General features: G+C 43.3%; 3 protein-coding genes and 1 long non-coding RNA gene across 7 annotated transcripts in view; 3 read left to right on the top strand and 1 right to left on the bottom strand.

Annotated features, from left to right (window-relative positions):
• LOC147798206 (uncharacterized) overlaps positions 1-2,481 on the top strand; it is a 6,240-nt gene extending 3,759 nt beyond the window's left edge. The window contains exon 5 of the mRNA XM_087141217.1: positions 2,465-2,481. Within this exon, the coding sequence (XP_086997343.1) occupies positions 2,465-2,481 (17 nt within the window). The remainder of the gene's footprint in view (positions 1-2,464) is intronic.
• LOC147798205 (protein-tyrosine sulfotransferase 2-like) lies at positions 1,424-14,393 on the top strand. Of its 2 annotated transcripts, none has more exons than XM_087141016.1 (3): positions 1,424-1,645; positions 6,455-7,702; positions 8,748-14,393. In XM_087141016.1, exons 2-3 carry the CDS (start codon positions 6,873-6,875, stop codon positions 9,208-9,210), a joined length of 1,293 nt encoding a protein of 430 aa, XP_086997142.1. In that variant the 5' UTR covers positions 1,424-1,645; positions 6,455-6,872; the 3' UTR covers positions 9,211-14,393. The 2 variants fall into 2 exon arrangements, with proteins under 2 accessions (XP_086997142.1, XP_086997143.1); XM_087141017.1 differs by having other exon boundaries at positions 6,429-7,702.
• LOC110984851 (uncharacterized) lies at positions 14,384-23,031 on the bottom strand. Its single transcript, XM_022245418.2, has 3 exons — positions 22,572-23,031; positions 15,600-15,740; positions 14,384-15,357 (listed from the first exon to the last, which is right to left on the bottom strand). The coding sequence occupies exons 1-3, from the start codon at positions 22,760-22,762 to the stop codon at positions 15,117-15,119; spliced, it is 573 nt and encodes a 190-aa protein (XP_022101110.2). The 5' UTR covers positions 22,763-23,031; the 3' UTR covers positions 14,384-15,116.
• Positions 17,283-21,948, top strand: LOC147798204 (uncharacterized). Of its 3 annotated transcripts, none has more exons than XR_015426374.1 (3): positions 17,283-17,561; positions 18,896-19,032; positions 20,061-21,948. It is a non-coding gene; the product is annotated as an uncharacterized LOC147798204 (long non-coding RNA). The 3 variants fall into 3 exon arrangements; XR_015426373.1 differs by having other exon boundaries at positions 17,283-17,938; XR_015426372.1 differs by lacking the exon at positions 17,283-17,561 and having other exon boundaries at positions 17,952-19,032.
• Positions 23,032-23,363: the final 332 nt, after the last annotated feature.

Below are 23,363 nucleotides of genomic sequence, written 5' to 3'. Positions count from 1 at the left end.
ATTTCTTCCCCCCGGCCCCCAAAAGACTGAATTTTTCCAGATTGTTGGTAGGCCTCACGGCATATAAAGCCGGGGGGAGGAGAGAAAGGTACCTCTCCCGGAGATTTGTTGCCATTATTTTGAAGGACCGGAAAGCACTAGCATTTGTAGAAACGGTACTGTCACCCTTGAAGTTTTAATTTGAAGAAAAAATAGACAGTTGTTTTAAGAAAAAAGGCCCCGGACCTAATAGTCCTGACGCCAATGTTTACTGGGTCACCGTTTCGAATAATAATCAAAAGCTCTGTTAGGCTTTCCGGAAAATAATATTTGGGGGAGGGGGTTATCCAGCGTTACATTGGACCTTTGGAGTGTCCTTGCCATGATGTGGCTTCAGTCTCTATAAGTTTTGCTATGAAGTTGCTTTTTAGAGCTGCTACTGTCCGTTCCAGTGATCTTCAAACTTTGGATTGGTTGGCTGTAGTCAGTTCACTTTGTGGTCAACATTTCTTGTGCCAGTAATACATACGTGTTGCCATCAAATAATTACACATTCACAAGCTTACCTCTAGAACAACTCGCCGTCTGTATGTATCAACCACATCTCCATAGATGACCCATGGATTGGAGACAATAGAGATAAAACACAGTAGCAACGAAGTTTTTGTTTCCATCTCAACAACTTTATACACCTGGTTTTTATTTTTTTTTTCCTCCGTGGAATAGTCTTCACCAGAAATGGCGTCTTGGTTTTTGCCGAGTCGATGGTTATTGATCGACTCGGGTTCTTTCCTTTGTGAAACACTTTGAGTCTATTGTAAGAGTTCACCAGTGCTACAGAGTCCTTTAGAGACGAAAGGCAAGTGAAGACATATAGCGATGAAGCAAATCGATAATTAACTGGTTTTATCCTCCCTGTGGTTGTACCTGTCGCACTCTTGCGCCATTCCCCAGGGGTGCACGAAGAGAGGCTTGTAACGCTTTTGTATGAACATAATTTCAATGGCCAAAACTAATTTTGCAAGGTAAAAAAGTTATATCTCTGTGCCTGTGGATTCTACCTTCTCAGAACTATGGAGAATCTGGTGTGCTCGTTAAGAAATCGTTACTAAAGTGCCTAGCGATCTAGTTCAGCCCACAACAGTTAAATTTAAATTTATGGTGAACTGATTGATATTTCTTTCAGAAAGCAATTTCCTAATCTTCACATTGATGATGTACCCTTTTTTGCTTGAGAATTTCATAACTCAACATCCTTCGCTCGAGGGATGTTGGCTGCATTTACCGCATGCTTGGCTTCCGTGGTAAGCCTACGAGGGAAAACATAAACAGTGTCATGTTCGGTAAGACGCATCCAGACCACTTCGTGCTAAAATGCCGCCCTCAGTCGGTCACGTTTTACCAGCTACTTTTCACTGGTGCACACCTCATTGACTTGCCGGTTCTGCGCTGTTAGCGCGTAAACATGTGTGAGTTTCGTACAGCGAACCCGCTAAGGTACGGTGAGAACAGGTGAATTCAATGTCTTCACATGCTGCGGATGGGCCGAATCTGCTCACTTTCTAGATCGCTGTGACGTGCTCCACTGTTCGTTTGTGTCAACATCAATGTAGACAGATGCCGAAATTCTGTAGTTTGCTGTCCCTTCATGGCACTGCGTAGACGAGTAAGTCAACATATTCAAAGTCTTGTTGAAGTTGAACATGTTGAATGAGCATGAGTCAATCGACGTCAGTTATCATTATGTTTTCCTTTTTGCACATGTAGCTCAATGGTTAAACCACGGAGGAACAAGAACACATGCATGAGTTCACTCTCACGTACATGTACATGGTATAGGCACCACTACTAGTACTTTGTACGCATACACGTAGACGTACAGTGTACGTGTACATGTACGTGTACATGATTCCGCCATGATCACCATCCATCATGTCCAACCATGTCCGTGGTCCAACTTCCAGGTAGGACGGATGTTGGATGTTAAATAAACATAAAATTGCACTTTTCGGTGTCACCAACCCCAGCCTAGCTTAGCAATTTATCAATTTCTACTGATGATTTTCTTGACTGGGAAAGAGTTCCATAAAAATATATGAACAACACTTTATGAACAACACTTAATTTGATGCCAGCTTGTGCACAAACCTATGAGACTGAAAAACCTAGGCCTAAGTGTTTTTAAGTAAATGCTTCAGAATTTTCCTTCCTAAATTTCACTTTTGGGGACATGTTGTCAATTTCTGACAGCTGTTGTAACATTTAAGGGCAAATTATAATTAGCGTTGTTTTTTTGTTGGGCCGTTAAAATGTACAATGTACCCTCGATCCTCCTATTTCTGTGCACCTGGGCTTTGAAACAAAATTGCCAGAAAACTACAGTGTAGTTGAAATTTTTCAGAGGTGATTTTTATTTCTGCAACTTACAGTCTGTAACTGTAGTCGAAGCAGTTCACATGAAAGAGTTACTTCTTTTTGTGCCCAGGAGTAGGCAGCTCTTAGTGGGTTCAACCATGTGTGTGCAAAAATTCCTGCCTAAATCTACGCAGCTGGCCGCCTTTGAAATGTATGGTAGCCAAGACATTGCTACACAAGATATATTTTTTGAAAGGGCGAGTCCTGGTGTTTGGTATTGTAACAGGACATATTCTTTGAGTTTTTAAAGGAATTCCAACATAAATAGAACTGCTTGAGCGTCAAAAGCTCCCTGTTAACAAGAAAAAGGGCTAATTGTTCATGTAGCGACAGGAAATTCTAATTAAGGGTTGCTGTTCAGCCCCGTGTATGGTGCTACCTCGCCACACATTTTCCCAGCTATGCCAGCTGTCCAAAATATTCATAGAAATGTCACTGAGCTGAATGTGTGTGGCACTTACAAGGATAATGCCAGAAATAAGGGGGGCCATTTTTTTTGTGTGTGTCCCTGTTGCTTCTGACAGATGATTTTGTAAGTTCAAAACACATTTGATTTGAGTGATGATCAGAGTGATGAATTAATTCAAATTACCTGCCAAACATATTGTAATAGTTTAAAACCAATTCCGGTGTCAATTCCATGTCAAATAACAAAGGTCAGATGTAACAGGGGCACAAAAACATCACACTTTTGGACCCCCAATTTCTGGAATTACCCATAAATAAGTGCACAGTTCTGCTCAACTTGAGAAAGGTACCCTCAGCAAAAAAAACATAGATCGACATGTACACCAGCCATGATTCTATGTATCCACATATTCGGTTATGTGACATCCATTAAAAGACAGTGAATGCACAAAATTGTATATTTTATCCTCAAGCCATCCAGATCGAGTAAAATGTGGGATCGTGAATTACAAGTATTTTCAAGATGTACATTAAGTTGGGGAGATGCCAATCATTGTCGTGGGTTCGAGTCCCACCCAAGCAGACTTGTGAATTTTCTCATAAGCTCCCAGACAAGCTTCGAGTACACAGTGTTTGTGCGTATACATGTTGGTATAAGGGCAAAAATAACCCGTAAATAAAGTCTGGGAGTTGAGGTGCAGATTTCATAGAAAATATGCTGTCTTGGAAATGCCCCATCTATGGCACATGTACGTGTATGTATACACGTATCTGCACGTCTGGCAACAGTGCCTCGTTTTTGTACAGTGTACTCAAAAATTGACGGCAAAAATACACAGTTTTGTCCCTCACCAATCCATCCATCAACAGGGCTGGCCGGTTTAAAGTACCTCAGTGTTGATCGCCGATTTAACTTGTGAGTTTAAAGCAACATGATTTGAATCAAACTTTTTAATTTTTTGGCAAAAGGTTGTGATTTTTGTTCATTTTTCCCACTGATTTGTAATTTTTCTGAGGTTTTGTTCATTTTTAATGACAAATACCATTCTGTAAGCCCTTCAGTGTCTACGGTGTTGATATTAAGAACTACTCGTTTTTGTCCAAATACATGTATGTGTAGTGACGTGTTTTGATTTCAATCAGCTTTTTGATTTCAAAGCATGATTTAAAACATGAAAAACATGATTTGACGTAATACAATTTAAAGCATTCCACTATGAATTTAACATGGAAAGCATTTTTGTATGCTGGTACATAACTATCTTTTAGCTCTTCTTCAGATAAGAAATTGGTCATTTTGCAGTGAAAGCAAAACGCACCAACTGTTCACGATACATTAAGTTAAGTTAAAATCAGGCTCATTCATCACTGTACTGAACACACAGGAGACAGATTACCATGAACAAACCTGCAGGGACACATGTAAAAGAGAAATAACATTAAAAAGTCATTTGAAATATGTACCGATAGCTAGGCTGCTTTTTACAATTCACCACATTGACTGCCACGCATAATTTTAAAGGGGTGTTCCATTTGCTTAGCTTTGTACGCATGCGCATGTGCTTAATAGTCACCTTTCACGTGTCCTTTGAGATGTTTGAACATGAGCAGTTTACACATCTATGTACATGTGTGTCCGCCACACTGTGTTCGTCGTTGATGCCAGTGTGTTCAATTTACATTACAATAGCCTTTCATTTCCTATGAGTATATACTCATAATTTCAGAATCCAGACTTACACATAGTCGGCAGTCAACGTGTTAAGCTGGAGCCTGGTAGCATGTAAGCACGTTTAAGTACGAGTACTTGTGAGTATGTCTTGGACCATATGTATGTGGTCAATGACTTTCTCTTTGTGGCTTTCAGTGTCCAGCATTTACTGTCTGTATACATCTGGGATGCCATGGTTTCATGTTGCGGCTGTACTAGTGTCCGGGGTACCGCATGCGCCTTGAAGAAAGGCTGAATGAACCCCCTCCCCCCAAAAAAATTCCTGGATCCACCCCTGAGGTAGATGCACAGTTGCATGAAGTAGAACTTTGCCTAAGGGAGGGAAATGCAATTGACCTTGGTGTTGTGACTGCAGGGGATGTGCTTAATGGTCCAGTGGGTCACACACCATGGAGGTACACAGTCAGTGTGAGTCAAATACATGGGCAGGGTGTGTAAATGAGGTTCACCTGGACCCCCTCCCCGCCCCCAACAACATTTATTTGGGAAAGTGACTAAGGTCTTAATTAACAGTGGGTTTAGGCTCAAGGTATGTCTCACCACAACCAGGACAATGCAACAGCAGTAGTGGACCAGTGGTACACATCACAGGCTGCATGATACCATGATGCAGTAGATCACATGCACTTACATATACATACATGTACATACTGTACATGTATAAGCATGTAAGCTGCATATTACATGTACATGTATGTGTGGACACCTAAGATGTACATACATGTACACATCTAATTATAAACGTGACACTTTAATACATGTATATCAGGAGGGAACTGTATCAGTTGAGAAAGCAATCAACCCTGTGATGGAATGTAACACCTGCTTACTTGCAGAATCTTGGACTCTTCTATCACGTACATGTAACCCTGTCCTCTTAAGTATTTCTTGTTTTATTCATGCTTTGAGGAGATTGCTTCCAAATGTATTTGGCCCAAAAATGCTCAGATTCAGACATTTAGTCAGTTATGGAAGACCTTACTAACCTCTTCTGAGTGGCAGTGATTTGATTGTAAATGTACATGTACGCTACATGTACATGTGCACCGAAGCACACATGTTCACATATCCACAGGAAACCTTTTGTTTTCACACATACAGGGTACATGTACATGTACAAGTAAAGGCCACACCTTTACACACATGTAAAGACCTTACCAACCAAATGCAACATGGTCTCCGGGGATGCCTGCGGAAAGATGGTGCACTGTCGGTAAAGTTTTGCAGGTGGAATAATTGCAGTCACAATCAAAGGTCAGAATGCAATTCCAATTGGAGCAAGGCCACCATCTGTTTGCAGCTTAGGAGACCCAGCTGTAGAAATGAAATTTTATACGTGAACATGTACATGCGGCTTTAAAAAATGTGCATTGATCGTAATACCTCAGTCAGACAATAGACGAATCCAGCAGGCATTCTCGACTGTCCCTTCGATGGCGGAAGGTGTTGTGATATCAGCCATTGTATATTGCAAGTTTTTTGTAGCAGTCATTCTGAACAATTCTGAAAGGAATACCTTCCATTAGTGAAGAGGTCCATTTGATAATACCTATAAAAGGTATGGCACATGTGAGTTGACCTCCATGTCAGATGAGGTCAGTGACACGCTGGCACGTCTGAGACTCTTGAACGTGAAAGATGTTGACAAGACATCAGCTTTCTCCTTAGCAGATTGTGCCGAAAAATGTTCTGTGTGCCCCCTGAACTTTTTCCTCAGAGGGAATAAGAATTATCCACACCCTGTACAGCATTGCTGTTCAGAAAATGTTACGTGTGGATGACGTTTTGGCCGACTATTCAGAGTACTCTTAGTGAGAAAGATCGACTCCTCTTTGCATGTGTTGTGCCACGTACATGTACCTGTTGCACTTCCACAGTTTGTGACATTTTGCAGATCGGTTTTCTTGCAATTCCATTCAGGCCTTTCGACGTGTGCTCCTGTGGCATGGATGCCCGCTTCTCAAGATGAAGCATTGTTCTCTCAGTGCTGTTCTTTGACACATGGGAAACCAGCGTCCAGTGAAGGGCTGCAGTCACGACGGTTACAGCTAGTGGAAGTGTGGAGTGAGACTTTCTACTTGCATCTGTTGCAATGCCTGCAAGACTGTCTGGTAGGACAGAAAAAGGACACACCTGACTGTCTTTCAAAAAATTGGTTGTATCAGTGTGTATTTAAGACAGGTTTTTACCTTTCCCCCACAAGTTAGTAACGTGATTACTGATGGCGATGGAATAAAACCCAAAATGAAGTGATGGCATACATGTAGACGTGCCTCATGAATGACATGAGATGTCAGAATTTGTGCTTTTTTGTACCTGATATCCTCTGGATCTCACTATGAGGAGAACCATGGGACGCAGTAAACTGCAGACTGTCATTACTGTGCTGGTTACAGCCACGATTACGTACTTTGTCATCCAAACAAACTGTCCAGTGGACAGACAACACAATACTGTCATGATGCCCAAAGAAGCAAAGCATGCCGTTTACGACGAGCAACAACATGAGTATGTGTACGACAAAGATATGCCGCTGATTTTCATCGGTGGGATGCCCCGGAGCGGCACCACCTTGATGCGTGCCATGCTGGATGCTCACCCGGATGTCCGATGCGGGGAGGAAACCCGCCTCATACCCCGACTGCTCAGCATGCGTGCCCAGTGGATGAAATCCTCCAAGGAGCATGGCCGGCTAGTGGAGGCGGGGCTCACCGATGACGTCATCGATGACGCGCTGTCTGCATTCATACTGGAGATCATCGCCAAGCACGGCGAGCCGGCGCGGCGGCTGTGTAACAAGGACCCCTTCGTCCTGAAGTCCATGGTCTACCTCCACCGGGTGTTCCCTAATGGCAAGTACCTGCTCATGCTGAGGGACGGCCGGGCCACCGTGCACTCCATCATCTCCCGCAAGGTCACCATCACGGGCTTCAACATCGAGAGCTACAAGGACTGCCTGACCAAGTGGAACCTTGCCGTTGAGAACATGTACAATCAGTGCATGCAGCTGGGACCGGACGTCTGCCTGCCGGTGTTCTACGAGAAGCTGGTGCTGCATCCTGAGGAGTGGATGCGGAAAATCCTGGCATTCCTGGACATTCCTTGGGATGACAACGTGCTTCATCATGAGGATACAGTGGGAAAACCAGGTGGCATCTCACTCTCAAAGTAAGTACCTGTACGACTTTAAGTACGGTACATTTAGTTTTAAGCACATGCACGCCAATACACATCAACTTGAAAGCACTGTAGTAGTGTAGTCTTGCAACTGCACGTGCCCAGTAACAAGCAGTTCGCGTGCGCAAGATCTGCCTTGTCAATGTGGTCTCGTGCCAAAACTCGCAGGCATTCTTTGTTCCCGAAGGGCCTTACTTTTTGAAACACAGTCAAACCTGCCATTGCGGGCACCTCACTCCCGCCGCCACCTGGCTAAACTGGCTGCCTTTGCTCGGTCCCAGTTTGATTCTCACATAAACATACCGTAACCTCATCTTGCTATTGCAGCCACTGCGTAACACGACCTGCGGCCAACCCAGATCAAAGATGTATGTAGAGTTGTGTGGGTTTCTTCTTGTCGTTCTGGTGTCATGAGCGCAAAAGAATTTGAAAGAAATATATGTAAACTTAAAGTCTCTGTTATACATTTATTTGGTAAGGAGGGTTAGAGTGAATGTCTGTGGGCAAGCACAGAATGTACGCATATGTATGTACATGTCTATAAACATTGTGAGCATGTATGTATTCATGTGTACAGCCTTGCTACATGTATAGTGACCACCTGCTGTGATAGTCACGTTCGTCTGGTACTGCAGGTGGCCACTACATGTACATCAAGGTTTGACGGTACTAAACTGGCTCATTACGCACTGGAATGAACTTTGGGTAATTCCACGCAAGAGTGGAAATTCGTCGGGCTGTTGGCCGTGCATAGTCCCTTTCGGACAGACGTCTCTACTGATTGATGTCACAGTTTGCTTACATGTACCTGTGTGCTGTCCTATGTATGGTTTTCGAAAGATCACGAGAATGCATTGCGTTGTGGCGTCTGATTGTGCAGTTGCCTGTCGCGATCGTAGTGTACCAGTTTTCACATCATGCTGTCGCATGTTTCCTCAGTGGGGATTAATACTGTACATTGCAGTTTGATGTGATGGGCATGATGTGATGGGAAATAAGGCTCTTTTTAATGGGAGGTTTTTTTTTGTTTAAATAGGAAGGAGAAGTCTACTGATCAAGTAGTCAAGCCAGTCAACCTGGAGGCTCTGACGAAATGGGTTGGGCACATTCCAAAGGATGTGATGGACAACATCGAAAAAATTGCGCCCATGTTGGCCAAGCTGGGCTACGACCCGCGGGCCAACCCACCCAACTACGGCACGCCCGACCGGCGCGTCCTGGAGAACGAGGACAAGATCAGGGAAAACCCCGACCGCTATGCCCAGAATGTCCGGCAGGTCATGGAGCGGCCGGATAAATTGAAGGCTGCGCCACCCCTTGGAGAGGGGGAGAGGGGCAGGGGCGGAGCCAAACACCTGCCTCCCGACGAGGCTGTCATGGAGGGCTACGCGGGCGATGACCAGGGCAAACCAAAGGCCAACCCACAGAATCCCTACGGGAGGAGACGGCCCAAAAATCCAAAGTTTGCACGCCGTGCCGAGGCACCATACCCCAACTAAATAAGCCTTTTGCGAGTTAACTTTGACCCAAATCTGGTACACTGAGTTCTTTAAATTCACCTGAACAAAACAACTTGAATTCTCCATACTAAAACCACTGTTGCTATACCTCATGATTTGGGGCAAGCTTTTGCTTAGTTACATAAGAGATGCCTTGCAACAATACACTATTCTCAATGGATAAGAAGGGCACAGAGGAACCAGTCCATTCCAGAGATGGTGGTCGCTATGCGAAAGCTTGCCCCGAATCACGAGGCATAGCAACAGTGTCTTTAGTCTGGGGAATTCAAATTGTTATGTTTATGTGCAGTCAGATAACTCAGTGCACCAGATTTTATTCAAATTTAACTCGCAAATGGCTTATTGGGAAAACAAAACTAAAAGCTCTTTTGAAATCAAAATGTAAAAACATGTGGTATTGTTTTGCTATAAGAATCAGTATTTTTTATATATACCTGTACATTATTTCACAAGGTGCAATATTCGTACATGTACAATATACATGTACGTTTTGTTTCACAGAATCACTGTTTTATTTCTACAGGACCTTGTTTAGACAGATCCACCCATCACATGTTCATTCTGCCATCGTCCTTTCTCTTCTGCTTGTCTCATCTGATGGTTACATGTTTTGACATGTAAGAATGTAGTGTGTACATACATGTGTGGATTTAGAGACAGCCATGCAACACTGTAGTGTGTGAGTTGGCCTAGGATACTTCAACTGGTAATGTCTATGTGGGCATTTCACATGGTAGTGTACAGGATAAAGCCCCCCCCAGTCCAGTGGAAATTACATTTAATTTAACCCTTGTTTCTACTTGGGCTTGGCTTACGACTTCATATACCAGTACCCGTCAGTGGGTGTGCCCGGCTCCCATCAGTAGACTTGAATCCGCGTACTGTGTGTGAAAACTGATGACGCACACCCAGGGGTTCACAAGAAGCTGGGCACACGCTACATGTAAGGTGGCCCCACCCCCACCAACATGTATCCAAGTTTTCGAGTTGGGGGGTGGGGGGGGAGTTGGAATTTTTCTCTAAGGAGCGCCCAAATGTTTCATCCCTACAAGAATCCTCAACTGCATTGTACTTCCCCATTCCTGCCTTGGAGGGTTTCTAAAGTGTTGGTGCTTTCAATTCCTAAAAGAAAGTAACATGTCTCAGAGGACACCCCCGCACTCAAGTGTGTATTTGCCTGCAACTGGGGACCCCCTATTGTTCCTCTTTTGTTTGTACTCTTTTAGAAGACCACCCATATGTTTTGTACACAGTTGTCAATCGGGGACCCTCTGTTAATCGGGGACCTTATTGTCCTCAATTGTTCAGGGTCCCCAATTGAATGCAGAAACAAACTCGGATACACTAATGACCTCACCCCTACAATTCTGCCCTCTTTTCCACATTGTGCCAATTTTTACAGTGATTCAGCTAACTGTCTCTGTCAAGTTTCTTAATATTCGTGCTGCTCATGTCAAATTTGTCACTTTAAAGACCATACAAAAACGCAAAGATAACTTTTGATCGCGTATTGTACATGTATACATGCATGTGTGTATGTATATGCAGCTTTTATTCATCAAAGGATGTTTTTGTTTGTAAGGTTGAGACACGCGCCTGTATGTACCGTGACTCTTTTGTACAACGATCTGTTATGAAGAACCTGTCAAGTCACTGAAATATTCTCCAATTGACCATGCAAGTTTTACTGTCACCGTTGAAATTTTTGAATGTGCGCACAGAACTTGGAGCATATACTTATCAAGCTGCGCAAATCGTCACTTCATGGGCACGGAACAGATGAAAGTCATTATCGTAAAACTGCCTTTGGACTGAAAAACGTCTTCCGCGTCCTCATGCCCTAAATGCCGTAATGTGCAAACGGCACGTGTACGTATCGCCCACACATGAAAAACTCTCCTGCAATGAAAAACGATGATTGATCGCTTGCTCAGTTGCCACTCCCTCTTTCTTTGTGTTGGTTTCTTAAACTAGAGTTGGCTCCTCCCACCTTTGAAGAGTGAGTCGTCACTCGTTAACCATTTGGTGATGAAGTACCCCCTCTGTCCTTTTCAACTGTTGCCATGCGGCTGTTTTGTTTAAAGTGTAGCTGCAATTAATTTTTCCGAGAACACAAGTTTTCTGCCACTTTGTACTCTTTTTTTAATGTGTGGAAACTCTTTTGCATTCACATTTTTGTTAAATGCACCGAAAGGTGCACTTTTTAAACCCTCAAAATTATCAATGCTGTAATGGATAACGATGTCCTCCTCTAGGGAAACTACAGTTCAGTGCATTGGAATTTACTCACCGGCAACTTTTCAGAGAAAGGGATTGATGATTACTTATTGCGCTGTACGTAAACAATGAATCACCAAAGGAGAGAAAACCGAGTCCAGCAAAATCTACAAAGAGTGCGGGACTTTTTGTGGACACACCAATGTAGCATTGAGGATCTCTTCCTGAGATGACATCACAGTTTGGTCATGAATATGGAAATGTAATTAGCATAAAATCCCAAAAGGCAGTACATGTGTAAAATGCCCTTTGAAATAGTGAAACCAAAGTTGAAAATGAGGTTAACTGAGACACAAAGGGGCATTTTGAAAGTTCGTGTGAAAATAAATTGGTTACAGCTACCCTTTAACAGTTTCTTCAAGTGGAAGTGATTGTGTAACTGGTGGCATTTTTATTTAAAACATCCCCCAAGTCCACGTTGGTTTGGCTTTTATCAATTTAACATTTTCTTGGGCAGGACAATTTAAGGTTTGAGGCACTTTCAACACGCTGCTAAGCCTATGCATCGTTTCTTCAGATTACTGAATAGTTTTCTTTTATGCGAATAATTTTCCCCCACATAGTGACAGTTTCAGGACTTTTTGTTTGAGAATGAACTCAAATATTTATTTCCTTCACATCATCAGCACTCGACGTAGTAATATTGAGCGTTTCTGATCAGTAAAACTGTGTGGCTGCCTTTGCATAATTTGAACTGGAAGCACGTGACGCGTGGTCGTGGGTCTCAGCCGGCGCCAAACTTGCTGATGGGTTGGAGAAATGACAATGTAGGCCTACATACGACTTGTAAATGTCCAGCGCTTTCGTTCCACATAACGATTTCTGAATCCCGTCAGCAGTTCTTCACATGTAGGACGTGTTGTGGAATTATACCGGTTTATAAAGTGTTGCTTAAATCGAGAGGACACACATTAACATCTCTGAACGTCACGCGTGGCTTGTACATGACTGTTTAATTACGGTTACGGTTGTGTAGGATTCATAAAAATGATTGTATCATATTTTATACTAAAGGCGCGGCCTACATCAGCTTAACGTGCTTAACGTGCTTAACGTGGAGTATTTGTTAAATACAAAATCTACTGAGTATAATCCTCGGCATTTTTTGTAGCCAAGGTGAAAGTCATCTTAAAGTTGTTGTTACCATGAAACTCTTAATATGTACACTTCCTAATTTCCCCAATGTGCGTTCCCTGCGTGAAAGCCCTAGGTGGTCGTGTTGATCGTGTATGATCACGTATGGTGTGCAGAATTGCCATTTATCCCGAAATAGAAATATCTCAATTACAAATATTACAAATAGAGATGTCTCTATTACAAACGGAGATATTTCTATTACAAACAGATATATCTCTATTACAAATAGAGAGATCTCTCTAACAGACAGAGATATCTCTGTTTCGCTATTAACTGAACTTCCCTAATAGTTTGTAATGACACCTTGTACCTATCTGGTATATTTCAAGGAAGAGAAAGGAATTTCGATGACGTCATGATACAGCTGAAAGCCATAACAAAAATTCTAAAAACGTACACCTCATTCCGATCAGGAGATACCCCTAAATGTACCTCGACCGGAGTGTGTTTTTAGTAACACTTTGATAAAAAGGGGAGAATTTTATGATGCCTCTTTTAATTTTGCATGTGTTTTATCTGTTCTGCAGATATACCCTCATGAACAGATATTAGAGGGTATAAAGGAAGGTAGGCCTATTTTTAATCGACTTTTAAATGATGTTGTGCAGTGATGTTCTCTCAAATTTCAAAAAGTTAGACTTTTGAAGAACAAAGTTGACTGGATGGCACGTGTTTGAGGCTAGGCCTCCCTCTTCAAATTTTAGGCATTTGTGATGTGTTTGTAGCTATCAGTTCCTGATGTTTTCTAGAAAGTTATTTTTTACTTTGACATTGCCGGAGCCAAACTCACTTTCTTGTTGATGGGCTTTCTGTGATGTCGTTTTTTAATAGTCATTGAATGCATCGGGACATTCATGTTCATTTTACGGTATATGAAATATCTCTTAGTGCGTCTTTCGATTGATCCACCATCGTACACGTGTACGTTATAGATCGCAAAAAAAAAGCACGTCAACCGGAATCGGTGTAAACAGTTCGGTCTATGTACCCAATCCTGCTCATTCCCTTATCTGAGACTGATGACACCAACACTGCAGTGGAAGTACGACTTTTTTTCATGAATAAAAGATTACACAACCGATATGCGTGGTAAGGCTGCATGTAGTTATCATTCCATCCACCTATTTTGAGCTTGAACAGCAGACACGCCCAGAGACCATACCAGTCCTGAGAAACCTGCATTCCAAGGAAGCCTCATTCGAGTGTAAACAATCAAACCTGATCCCTTTTTGTGTAGCAATTCTTGCCGCTGATGTTATGGTTGGTAATCAATCGCTATCGCTTTGTTTGGCTCTGAAGGCAAACAACAGCTGTTTCAAACTAATCTCAGATCCCAGAACAGACTCGGTCAGAACATGGAGGGAGGACACAGGAGTTTGAACAGCCCGGGCGATAACATCTGGCCAATAAGTGCTTTCTGGCATGGCAGGTATGCCCATAGCCAGGGCGCAGCGAATGCTTGCTATGCACCACCTGTTTCACAATCATAAGTCCCCTTTGTACCCCATGATCGTCTCCGTAATTTGTCGCTGGTAATCTGCATCCTTAAACGTTGTGTACTGAAGTATAGGAAATTGAATATTCATGATATCGTTGGTGTCTCGTATGGCCTGACAGCAACATCAAATTTAATGCTTGCGCAGTTGCTTGTACTAGGCTGTGTGCCCTTAGTGTCATGTGCAGTTACTGCCCCTATCGAACGCTTTCTTCTGGACTTAATTTGAAATAAATAGCCAAGTTGTTTATAAGATTTTGTGTTTTATTTGAATCATTTTTATTACGGAAGTTACACAAATGGGTATTTTATGAAATCTCGTGATCACTCCTTGTGATGAAACAGTGCATTTCGTTTTTCGTAAATTTAACTGTTCTGTGGTAGTCAACATGTTGGTGGCCAGTCTTAGCCAAATTCGTACAAAGACTTTGAAAACTGATGTTTTGGAGTGACAAAATAAAATTACAAACATTTCATGAAAAATGGTAAAGTGCATCAAAATCTTTAAAAAAAAATATTTCACGACGGCAAAAGTAAATCTAATGTCATATGTTTTTTTCTTTCTATTTCATGTTCACTGATAATTTGTAGTTAATTGCAAAGAAAACACTACAACATGGTCAAACGCTGCTGGCATGGCTGGCACAGTGGCAGTGTTCAGTGGTGGTGGGGTGGTTGTGAGCTGGGTTATGCCTCAGCTTGTCGGGGGGGTGTTTTGGCGACCCCTAACCAGAAACATTATCAAGGTGGTCCACAAAAACAAAGGACCTCACATAGTTACGTCATCCGAAGGAGCTGAAGTGCAAGGTAGCAGATAACCTTGGTGATGAACGTCATTTTCACAACTAGTGTGCCGATTGTGAGTGCCACGGACATGTCCAGCTCGTTGCGACTTCAAATTTAAAGCCTTAAAAACTGGATTAAAGCCACAGAGGTTTTGATGCAATGCCACCGCGGAAGCGAAGGGACAGTCGTTTCAAACCTCCCCCGTTCCGTCGAGGTCATTCTTCATATTCCGAAAGAGTTCGGCGTGAGACGTCCTCGCCTTCTCCTCCACGAAGCTGCAGGTGATCCACATACACTCCAAGGTGAATTCCTCGCGCACTAGCGTGCCCACTGCAGCACCTGCTGTGCCTTTGTTGGCAGCCAGAGTCCAGGTGGAAGTCCCTTTTGTTCCCCCTATTACGGCTAGTTCAATAACCAGTTCTCTGTTGGGTCTGCAGTGGAAAGGGAAATGTACAACTTAATCAACGGACACTACCAGAGCTGTAGTTAGCTGCTGCCAACCGCTTTTGACGTTTTACGGACGAATGCTTGCCACACAAAATACATGTACTTGTATAAGTGTTCCATGGCTGCTAAGAGCGAATTTCATGTGCATACTTTGAGCTTTGATACATTGTTAATCAATATATTTCTTTGATTTGTCGGGGTAAAAAAAGGAGATGGACCATCTTACTTTGTCAGTTTAGTTGTTGCATCGAAGGTGATGGGTATGTGAAACCCAAAGGGTAGAGGTACAAGTTCTCTCGTTCGGAAGGTTCGCACTTCGATTCCATCATCAGTCGTCCCTGAGTGCAATAATTCCGTCTCTTTCGGGCTGAAATTAACAACAAAAAGATGAGGCATAATACTCGAGCCTTCATGCCCATCAACATTCTACGTTGAGTGACGGCCCAGTTCTGATACCTTTACTAGCCAAAACCAGGCATTGGTGCAAGCACACTGCCAGAATTGTATGGACTCGAAACAATGAATTGACTTGGTCTGACTCCGGTCATTTTTTGGCGACTCGACTCGAGTCCTGACGGGCACCAGTTAATGACTCGACTGGGGTCATGGTGAGCCAATGACTTGACTCGAGTCCCTCATCAGAAGACCGGACTCGAGTGAAATGTCATTGACTCGAGTCCCAAAAATAAAAGCTAACTTCTTGCGACAAAAAAATCCAATGACTTTACAGTGTCGGTTTATATTGTTTACATCACCTGTTGTCATCAAGAGCAAGATTTGGATGAATGCAATGTAGAAACCCAAAGATAAATTTTAAAAATGCCCCAAATTACTTCCTCTCTTGTTTTTATTTATCGTACTGTGTTCAAATATTGGTGACCCAAATTGACTCGACCTAAAGACTTGACTCGACTTTTGTGCCTAATGACTCAACTCGACACGAGTCACAACGCTACAGTGACTTGACTTGACTCGAGTCACAAAAATTAATGACTCGTTTCAACTCTGCACACAGGCTGAAGTTTCATTCTTTCCAACTGACCATAATGGACCAAGTGATTTAGACTTAATTCCATCCATTAAATCGATTTTGAAAACTCATTCAGATCTATGAAATACTTTTCACTCCTGTGAGTCTGGTCCTTGGTTTCAGTAGTACGATTCACAGATAAAAGTACACTGGGATTTCTACGCCACCGCGAACTGTGGTCAGTAGTTCGAGGCGAACTGTAGCCAATAGTTTCAGTACAATCCGCGTATTCCCACCCGATAGCTATTTTATGCCCATGGTACGGTAAGTCACTTACACAGGCTTGCGTTCGGGCAGCCTGCGGGCGAGTTGTAACTATTCGTAATGTGAGGTTTCTGGGAAAACTCGACCTTTTCCTCGGATGGTTTACTCGTAGGGCCATATACTTATGGGTCCAGTCCACTAATTCAAGCCCCATTGAAAACAGTGTAAAATCAGCACCGTTCAGGGCCCAATAGCATGCACGCCAACATCCCTGAGATTTCTGAAACACAAATGAAATTCTTGTCTGGTCACTTATCTTTCAATTTCTTTTCAATTTTTTGTGGGTTAACCAATTACATTTTTAATTATTCCCACAAAACAAAATCACCCCCCAAAAAGTGATTTTTCCGAAGTCTGATTGCAGCCATTTTTCAAGTGGCAACCCTCAACTTTCTCGGGCACTTAGGACCATTTTTCAACCGTAGTTTTCAGCCCTTCTGCCCTCATATGAAAGCTCAAAGACCCAGGGAGTTGATCCTGGCGACGATTTACACAATCTCACCATTTTGGGGGCCAAACAATCTCTTTTTTCAAAAGATACTGTGGGGGGGGGGCACTTTTAATGCTAATGAGCTGGTCAGAAATTCTCACTTGAATTAGTGGTCTGCACCCTTATGGGTGCACTGCCCAATTCAAGGGAAATTCTTGGGCAGGCCGAGGCGCTCAAAAAGTACCCCTACAGTTTATTTGGAAAAGAGGAGATTGTGTGGCTCAAGAATTTGTGGGATTGTAAAAGAATGGCCCAGAATGAACTCCCTAGATTCAAGGGCTCCCATCCCAGGGCGAAGCATAGAAAAATGCCACTGAAAAATTGTCCCAAGAGCCTGAAAAGGTGGAGGGATGTCATTTGAAAAATGGCCGCTGACAGACTTGGGAACGTTCACTTTTTGGAAGGTGAGTTTGTTTTGGGTGGATAATTAAAAATTTCATTGGTTAACCTACTAAAAATTGAAAATCAATTGAGAGCTGAATGACCCCAGAACACTTTGTTTTTTGTTTGAGAGGCCTGAGGGACTTCGGTCGCCCGCACCGGGGCTGCAAACGTGGTCGATTTTACATTGTCTTCAATGGGGCTTCAATTAGTTCAGTGCACCCTATATTTCAAAATGGCGGCTTCCATGGGGGCTTGGCGGTGGAGATTTAAAAATGGTTTCTGCTGTTTACATTCATCTTAACTAGGGTTTGGAGACAAGAAGAGGTTCTGGTAGACAGTTTTTTGATCTGTTACAAACTCAGCGGTGTTTTTTTTTATTGACAACAGTACTTCACAGGTATAAAGAGTTTACAATATGCAGTGTCTATGTACAGTTTGTACCAGTGCCGTGTAACACGTACTGAAAGCAGACTTTAAACTTTTCAAACTTATCCTTCAAACTTTTTAACCAGTCAAACTCTACGGCATGGGCTTTCATTTCTTTGATCCGTTCAAAATGGATGAAGACGATATTGAAATGTGGTGTGAGAAGATAAAGAATAAAATCTCTAAAAAGAGCATATTTGAGCCAGCAACAGGCTGCAGGGAGTGGATTGGCAGCACTAAAGGGAAAAAGGGGAAAGGTGGAAATTATGGAAGGATGAATGTCCACCTTCCACTGACAGGATCAAATGCACGCATGAGGATGAGTGTGCACAGACTGGCTTACATCGTACATACCAAGAATTTAACATTATCTCGGGGGTACGATGTGAGCCATATTTGCCACAATTCTTTGTGTGTGAATTGGGACCACCTGTCCCTGGAGTCCCGTGCAACTAATAATGCACGGAAAACCTGTAAGAGGAAAGGGGCATGCATGGGGCATGACAACTATCCGCCCTGCATGTTGGAGCATGGTTGAAGTAACTGATGTAAGTTGCTCCCTGGACTAATCCAGAAAAGGGCAAGCCCCGATCCCTAGCACTTTCAACCCTAGTTGACCGTAACCCTAATGCTTTCAACCCCTAGCGTGATGTAACCCTAACACTGTCAAACTTAAAAGTTGGCAGACTCTGTTCACTTTACACATTCGTTGTACAGTAACTGTGCTCTGAGTAGACATTTCGGACATTTTCATTTTCTTTGCGTTTGGATTCGTCGTTTGGCCCGGGATTCAATTGTCCTGGATTGTACAGGGCCTGTGCAGTAAAGTAAGCATTGTATCTCTCCCCTCGACATTGTGCCCTGCGCTTCTGATATCCTTTTGACTTGGCACGCTTTCTGTGATATTTTTGCTTTCTGTCCATTTCAGCGAGAGCATGTGCTGCTGGGGAGCCAATGCTTATTGGACATCCAGCTGCTTTGCATTTCTTTATGATGGAGTTTGCATGCCTGTTATTAACAAGGTGCACTGAGCTGTGATCTCTGGCTGCAGCGTTCCTTGAAAAGGTGAGAGTACCTTTAGGATTGGTCATTCCAAAAGCATGATTCATGGCTTCACTCTTTTGGGTACTCATACCGTACCTTGTTTTTTGTAAAGCCTCGTACCCGATTCGTTTTTCCACAAGTTTCTTGAGAAGGAACTCGTCGGCATTGGACAGCTTAAGCTTTCCCCTTACATAGCGTGGCATGTAAGGGAATTTATAATTGCCTTTACAAATTTGTGAACCTTTTCGGCACAGACTATGATTCCCCGCATAGCATTTTGGGATAGCGTTTGAAACCTTAGCTGCAAACTTTTTCATTTTCTCAACATTTCCATTACATTTTTGGAGGATTGCACTGGCTTCAGCTTGTGCCCGATGACTTACATCATCACCAAAACGATTTTTCAGTTGTTGTCTTTGTCTCTCAGTTCTATATGCACATTGGGGGAACATAGTTGTACTGAAATTGGCATTACTGACAGCAGAACATAAAGACCTATTCAAATGAGGACAGTCCAGTTGCTCCACAGGGTCTGTGTCAGTTCTGGTCCTCATGTGGGATTTTAAACCAGCTGCCAAATGCCCGTCTGCATCGGTGGTCACGCTGCTCACTAACAGGGACTCCTCACTTTGTAGCATTTTCGCAGCACATCTCAGTCCCCCTTCCTTCTCGTCTCCCATGTTAAATTCAGGTCGGCGTGTAGCTGTGCATCCTTTGTGTCCGGGGCACTTTGTTTTCTTCCCCTTTGCTCGCTGCATATCTCGACTCTTGCAGAGTTTGCTTTCGTGATGATACATGATCACGTACTTCGAGGAGGTGACATTTTCACAGACCGTGTCTCTGGTTTGTGTTGCTGGTACAAAGAGAGTTTGTTTCCGGGCATTTCTCAGTGGGTTGTTATACTGTCTGTCCATCTCAACAGCAACTGGACTCTCCCTCTCGAATCCCTGTAGCTCGTGGATGTCTTTCACAGTTCTCCTCTTTGCAGCCATGTCTTGCAGGTTCTCCTGAGTTATAATTTCACCGCATTTGTCTGCAATCTTTTGCAGTCCCCTACCTGAAGGAACAGTCGTGTCCATAGCTGCCAGGAGCCTTCTTGCACCTGCTGCTGCGATGCCGGTATTGTAGAGTCCAACCTGGAATGCCATGTTTGGAGTAGCAGTGCGTCGCCCAGGCCCCTTTTGAGGTATGTCGGTGTACAGTTTTTGTCTCTGTGTCATGAAGCCGCACTTTTTGCAGTGCATCACTTCCGAAACAGCCAAGCCTCTGCATTCTTCTGCCTCTGGCATGAGTTCTGGTTGGCTGTCACACCCGGGATGCAGTCTTTGGTGATCAAGTGTAGCCTGTGCACCCAACTGCAGTGCTGAGCGTAAACTCACAAAGCGATATCCTCCCGATTGATTTGTTCCATCCCTGGACTGGAGCTGGTCGAGTGCAGTAATTTCTGCAGTTTTCGGTCGGAGCAACATCACATTTCTACACTTGGCCTCTGCTGTTGGTAGCGCCTGGCAGAAAAACCCTCTTTCGTCTCTGCAAACAGCTAGCTCAAGCTGCTCAAACGTTGGTCGAACATACCAAGGCCTATCTGTCTCAGTTGCATCCTCACTGGCACAATGCAAAGTTTTGGGTGTCAATTCATGCTTCTGTTTGAACCAAGTTCTTTTCTTCTTAAAAATTCCCCGTCTAACTCGACCCATAGTGTCAGAGACAATATTAAACGTTGGCTCAGTGCTTTTCTTTGGGTCACTCGGAATGATTTTGTCTTGAAATGACTGATGTCATGCTTTTATTAATTTTGCTCCATAGTGATAGGGTGTTTTGTTTAAATTGGTTTCCAAGTGGCCAAGAGTGAACTGAGTTTCCAAGTGAAGGTCACCTAATACGTCACAAGTGTTTCTGTGTGTGTCTCCTTATAAGTATGCCACTTGGACAGGCTGTTGTTCCCCTGGGGGCAATAGCCTGATTGTTTCTGTGTGTTGCCAGGGTCACATTTCAATAAGTGGATTCCTGCCCATTAATTGTTTTAAATATGTGCTATTCTGATCAGCTTGCAACTTTTATGAGGAACAATCTGAATGATTTCTCATCAAAATGCTCCCATTTCCCATTTCAAATCAGTCCTTTCTAAACATTATGAAGGCAAGCCCAGGGGCTCTTTTCTCACTTAGTAATTAATTCAAAATAATTTCAAATGCAGATGGTAGCAGTGCTTGTGCTAATGGGGGGGGGGCAGGGAAGGCCTTTTAATCACAACTGTAATTGACTAATGAGACCTTTTTTTCAACACTTCTTTCAAATTGAGATTGGATTAACCTCCCCCCCACCCCACCCCCCATTTTTAATGAGCAAAACGTCCCACTTAATTAAACTATAGAGAAACCTTCCAAAAATAACATGTGCAGTGGCCAAATAACCTTCCAAACCCAAGAAATCACAGACATTTGCCAAAAAATGCAACTACAAGTTGCTACATCATTAGAACAGAACATTGCTGCTTGTGTGCAGTGCAGTGAGAGAAGGCAGCCTTTGCTGGCATAGACTGTGTAGATTGCTGTAGGCTGACCTTGAACATTTTGGCCCATAAATGGACATTGGATCATTTTTTGGAAAATTGGGCCCCATATGTGTAGACTTTGGTTCATCCTTCACCATTTAGTGCAGTTTTTCTGTGAGGCAATGAAATTTGGGTGTATATAAAGGGTGCACTGCCCAATTCAAGGGAAATTCTTGGGCAGGCCGAGGCGCTCAAAAAGTACCCCTACAGTTTATTTGGAAAAGAGGAGATTGTGTGGCTCAAGAATTTGTGGGATTGTAAAAGAATGGCCCAGAATGAACTCCCTAGATTCAAGGGCTCCCATCCCAGGGCGAAGCATAGAAAAATGCCACTGAAAAATTGTCCCAAGAGCCTGAAAAGGTGGAGGGATGTCATTTGAAAAATGGCCGCTGACAGACTTGGGAACGTTCACTTTTTGGAAGGTGAGTTTGTTTTGGGTGGATAATTAAAAATTTCATTGGTTAACCTACTAAAAATTGAAAATCAATTGAGAGCTGAATGACCCCAGAACACTTTGTTTTTTGTTTGAGAGGCCTGAGGGACTTCGGTCGCCCGCACCGGGGCTGCAAACGTGGTCGATTTTACATTGTCTTCAATGGGGCTTCAATTAGTTCAGTGCACCCTTATGTTACGCCCCAACTATAGCGTAAGACCCAACTATAGTTGGGACAGTCCCAACTGTCGTGCTGCAGTTGGGCTGGCCCAACTATTGTTAAGCAATGGCTGTGGAAAATGTCTCAACATTATCCAAGTCAGTGTGTCTCACACTTGACACAATTCATCTAAAATGTGGCATTTCATCTGTTCATCTAGCCTATGACCAGTGACATGACATTTGTAAACAAAATGACTTTGGCACATGCTGGGCACATCATGCACACAGGACCTCTCTGCTGCAGTGTGGCCGGTCCAACTGTAGCACTCTAGTTGGGACGGGCCGAACTCTAGTTGGGACGGGCCCCAACTATAGTTGGGATTGATGCTATAGTTGGGGCGTAACACTTACACATACTGATGGTACTTCTTGTGATTCCGTAAGTCAGCAATGAGCCGGTACACCTCCTCAGCCCCTCTCGCTACAGACATTTCAGTTGTGACGGTGAACTCGTCGTGCCAAGTGGCGACCCACGCCACCACCCCGGCCACCAGCCCGAAGATGACCAAAGCTCTCAATTTGCCGCTTCCCGTGTTTGCCATTTTGCAGTCCGACGCTGGGCATCAAATCAGAATTAGCAAACTCGCTTCAGATCGACTCCTGTGCTGACGGAAACTGTTCTTGTGGTCCGAGTCAGCGGTTACGTGGCATGTGTACGGACACGTGCAACTCGCTCAACCTTCAGTGATTGTTAGTCTAGGAACCGTGAAGATTTAGAATCCTGGAACTCATGTGTAAATACGATATAACAAAAGAGGCTTTGGATCAATATGCACCATGCGTCAAAGTCCAAAGCACTGTGTAGCCCCACCACTCTTGTTAGTGAACAGGCAGTAACAATCAAATCCAGAGTGCCTAGACCACAGTTGCAAAATGCTGGTAGGCGCCGCTACGACTTCTCGATTTCGCAAAAACGTGTAAAATCACTTATGAAATCACGTGAAGTATATACAAATACATCAACCTCATGCACGTGAACGTTTTCCACATCGTTCACTTCAATTTCACAGGCTCCGCTCTTTGGAATTAGTTCAACACATGCTCAGAAGAAATCAGAATTTGTTCCATTGCACCGCACGGCCACACTGCAAAAAGAAATTCATTTCACAATAAATAGGAGGACTACTTCATGGTCATCAAAAA

This window comes from Acanthaster planci, linkage group LG09, assembly GCF_054643075.1.
Source record: "Acanthaster planci isolate LZ-2023a linkage group LG09, COTS_SCS, whole genome shotgun sequence".
In the NCBI taxonomy this organism is placed as follows: Eukaryota; Metazoa; Echinodermata; class Asteroidea; order Valvatida; family Acanthasteridae; genus Acanthaster; species Acanthaster planci.
Note: the sequence above shows the minus strand (reverse complement) of the source record. Positions and strands in the feature narration are given on the sequence as shown.

Excerpts from the sequence above, each read along its gene's own strand:
- LOC110984851 (XM_022245418.2), bottom strand. The coding sequence starts at position 22,762 with ATGGCAAACACGGGAAGCGGCAAATTGAGAGCTTTGGTCATCTTCGGG. Across the intron at positions 15,741-22,571 it reads AAGAAGTACCATCAGTATGT|CCCGAAAGAGACGGAATTAT; the intron begins GTAAGTGTTACG and ends TGTTAATTTCAG. Across the intron at positions 15,358-15,599 it reads GCAACAACTAAACTGACAAA|ACCCAACAGAGAACTGGTTA; the intron begins GTAAGATGGTCC and ends TTTCCACTGCAG.
- LOC147798205 (XM_087141016.1), top strand. The coding sequence starts at position 6,873 with ATGAGGAGAACCATGGGACGCAGTAAACTGCAGACTGTCATTACTGTG. Across the intron at positions 7,703-8,747 it reads GGTGGCATCTCACTCTCAAA|GAAGGAGAAGTCTACTGATC; the intron begins GTAAGTACCTGT and ends TTGTTTAAATAG.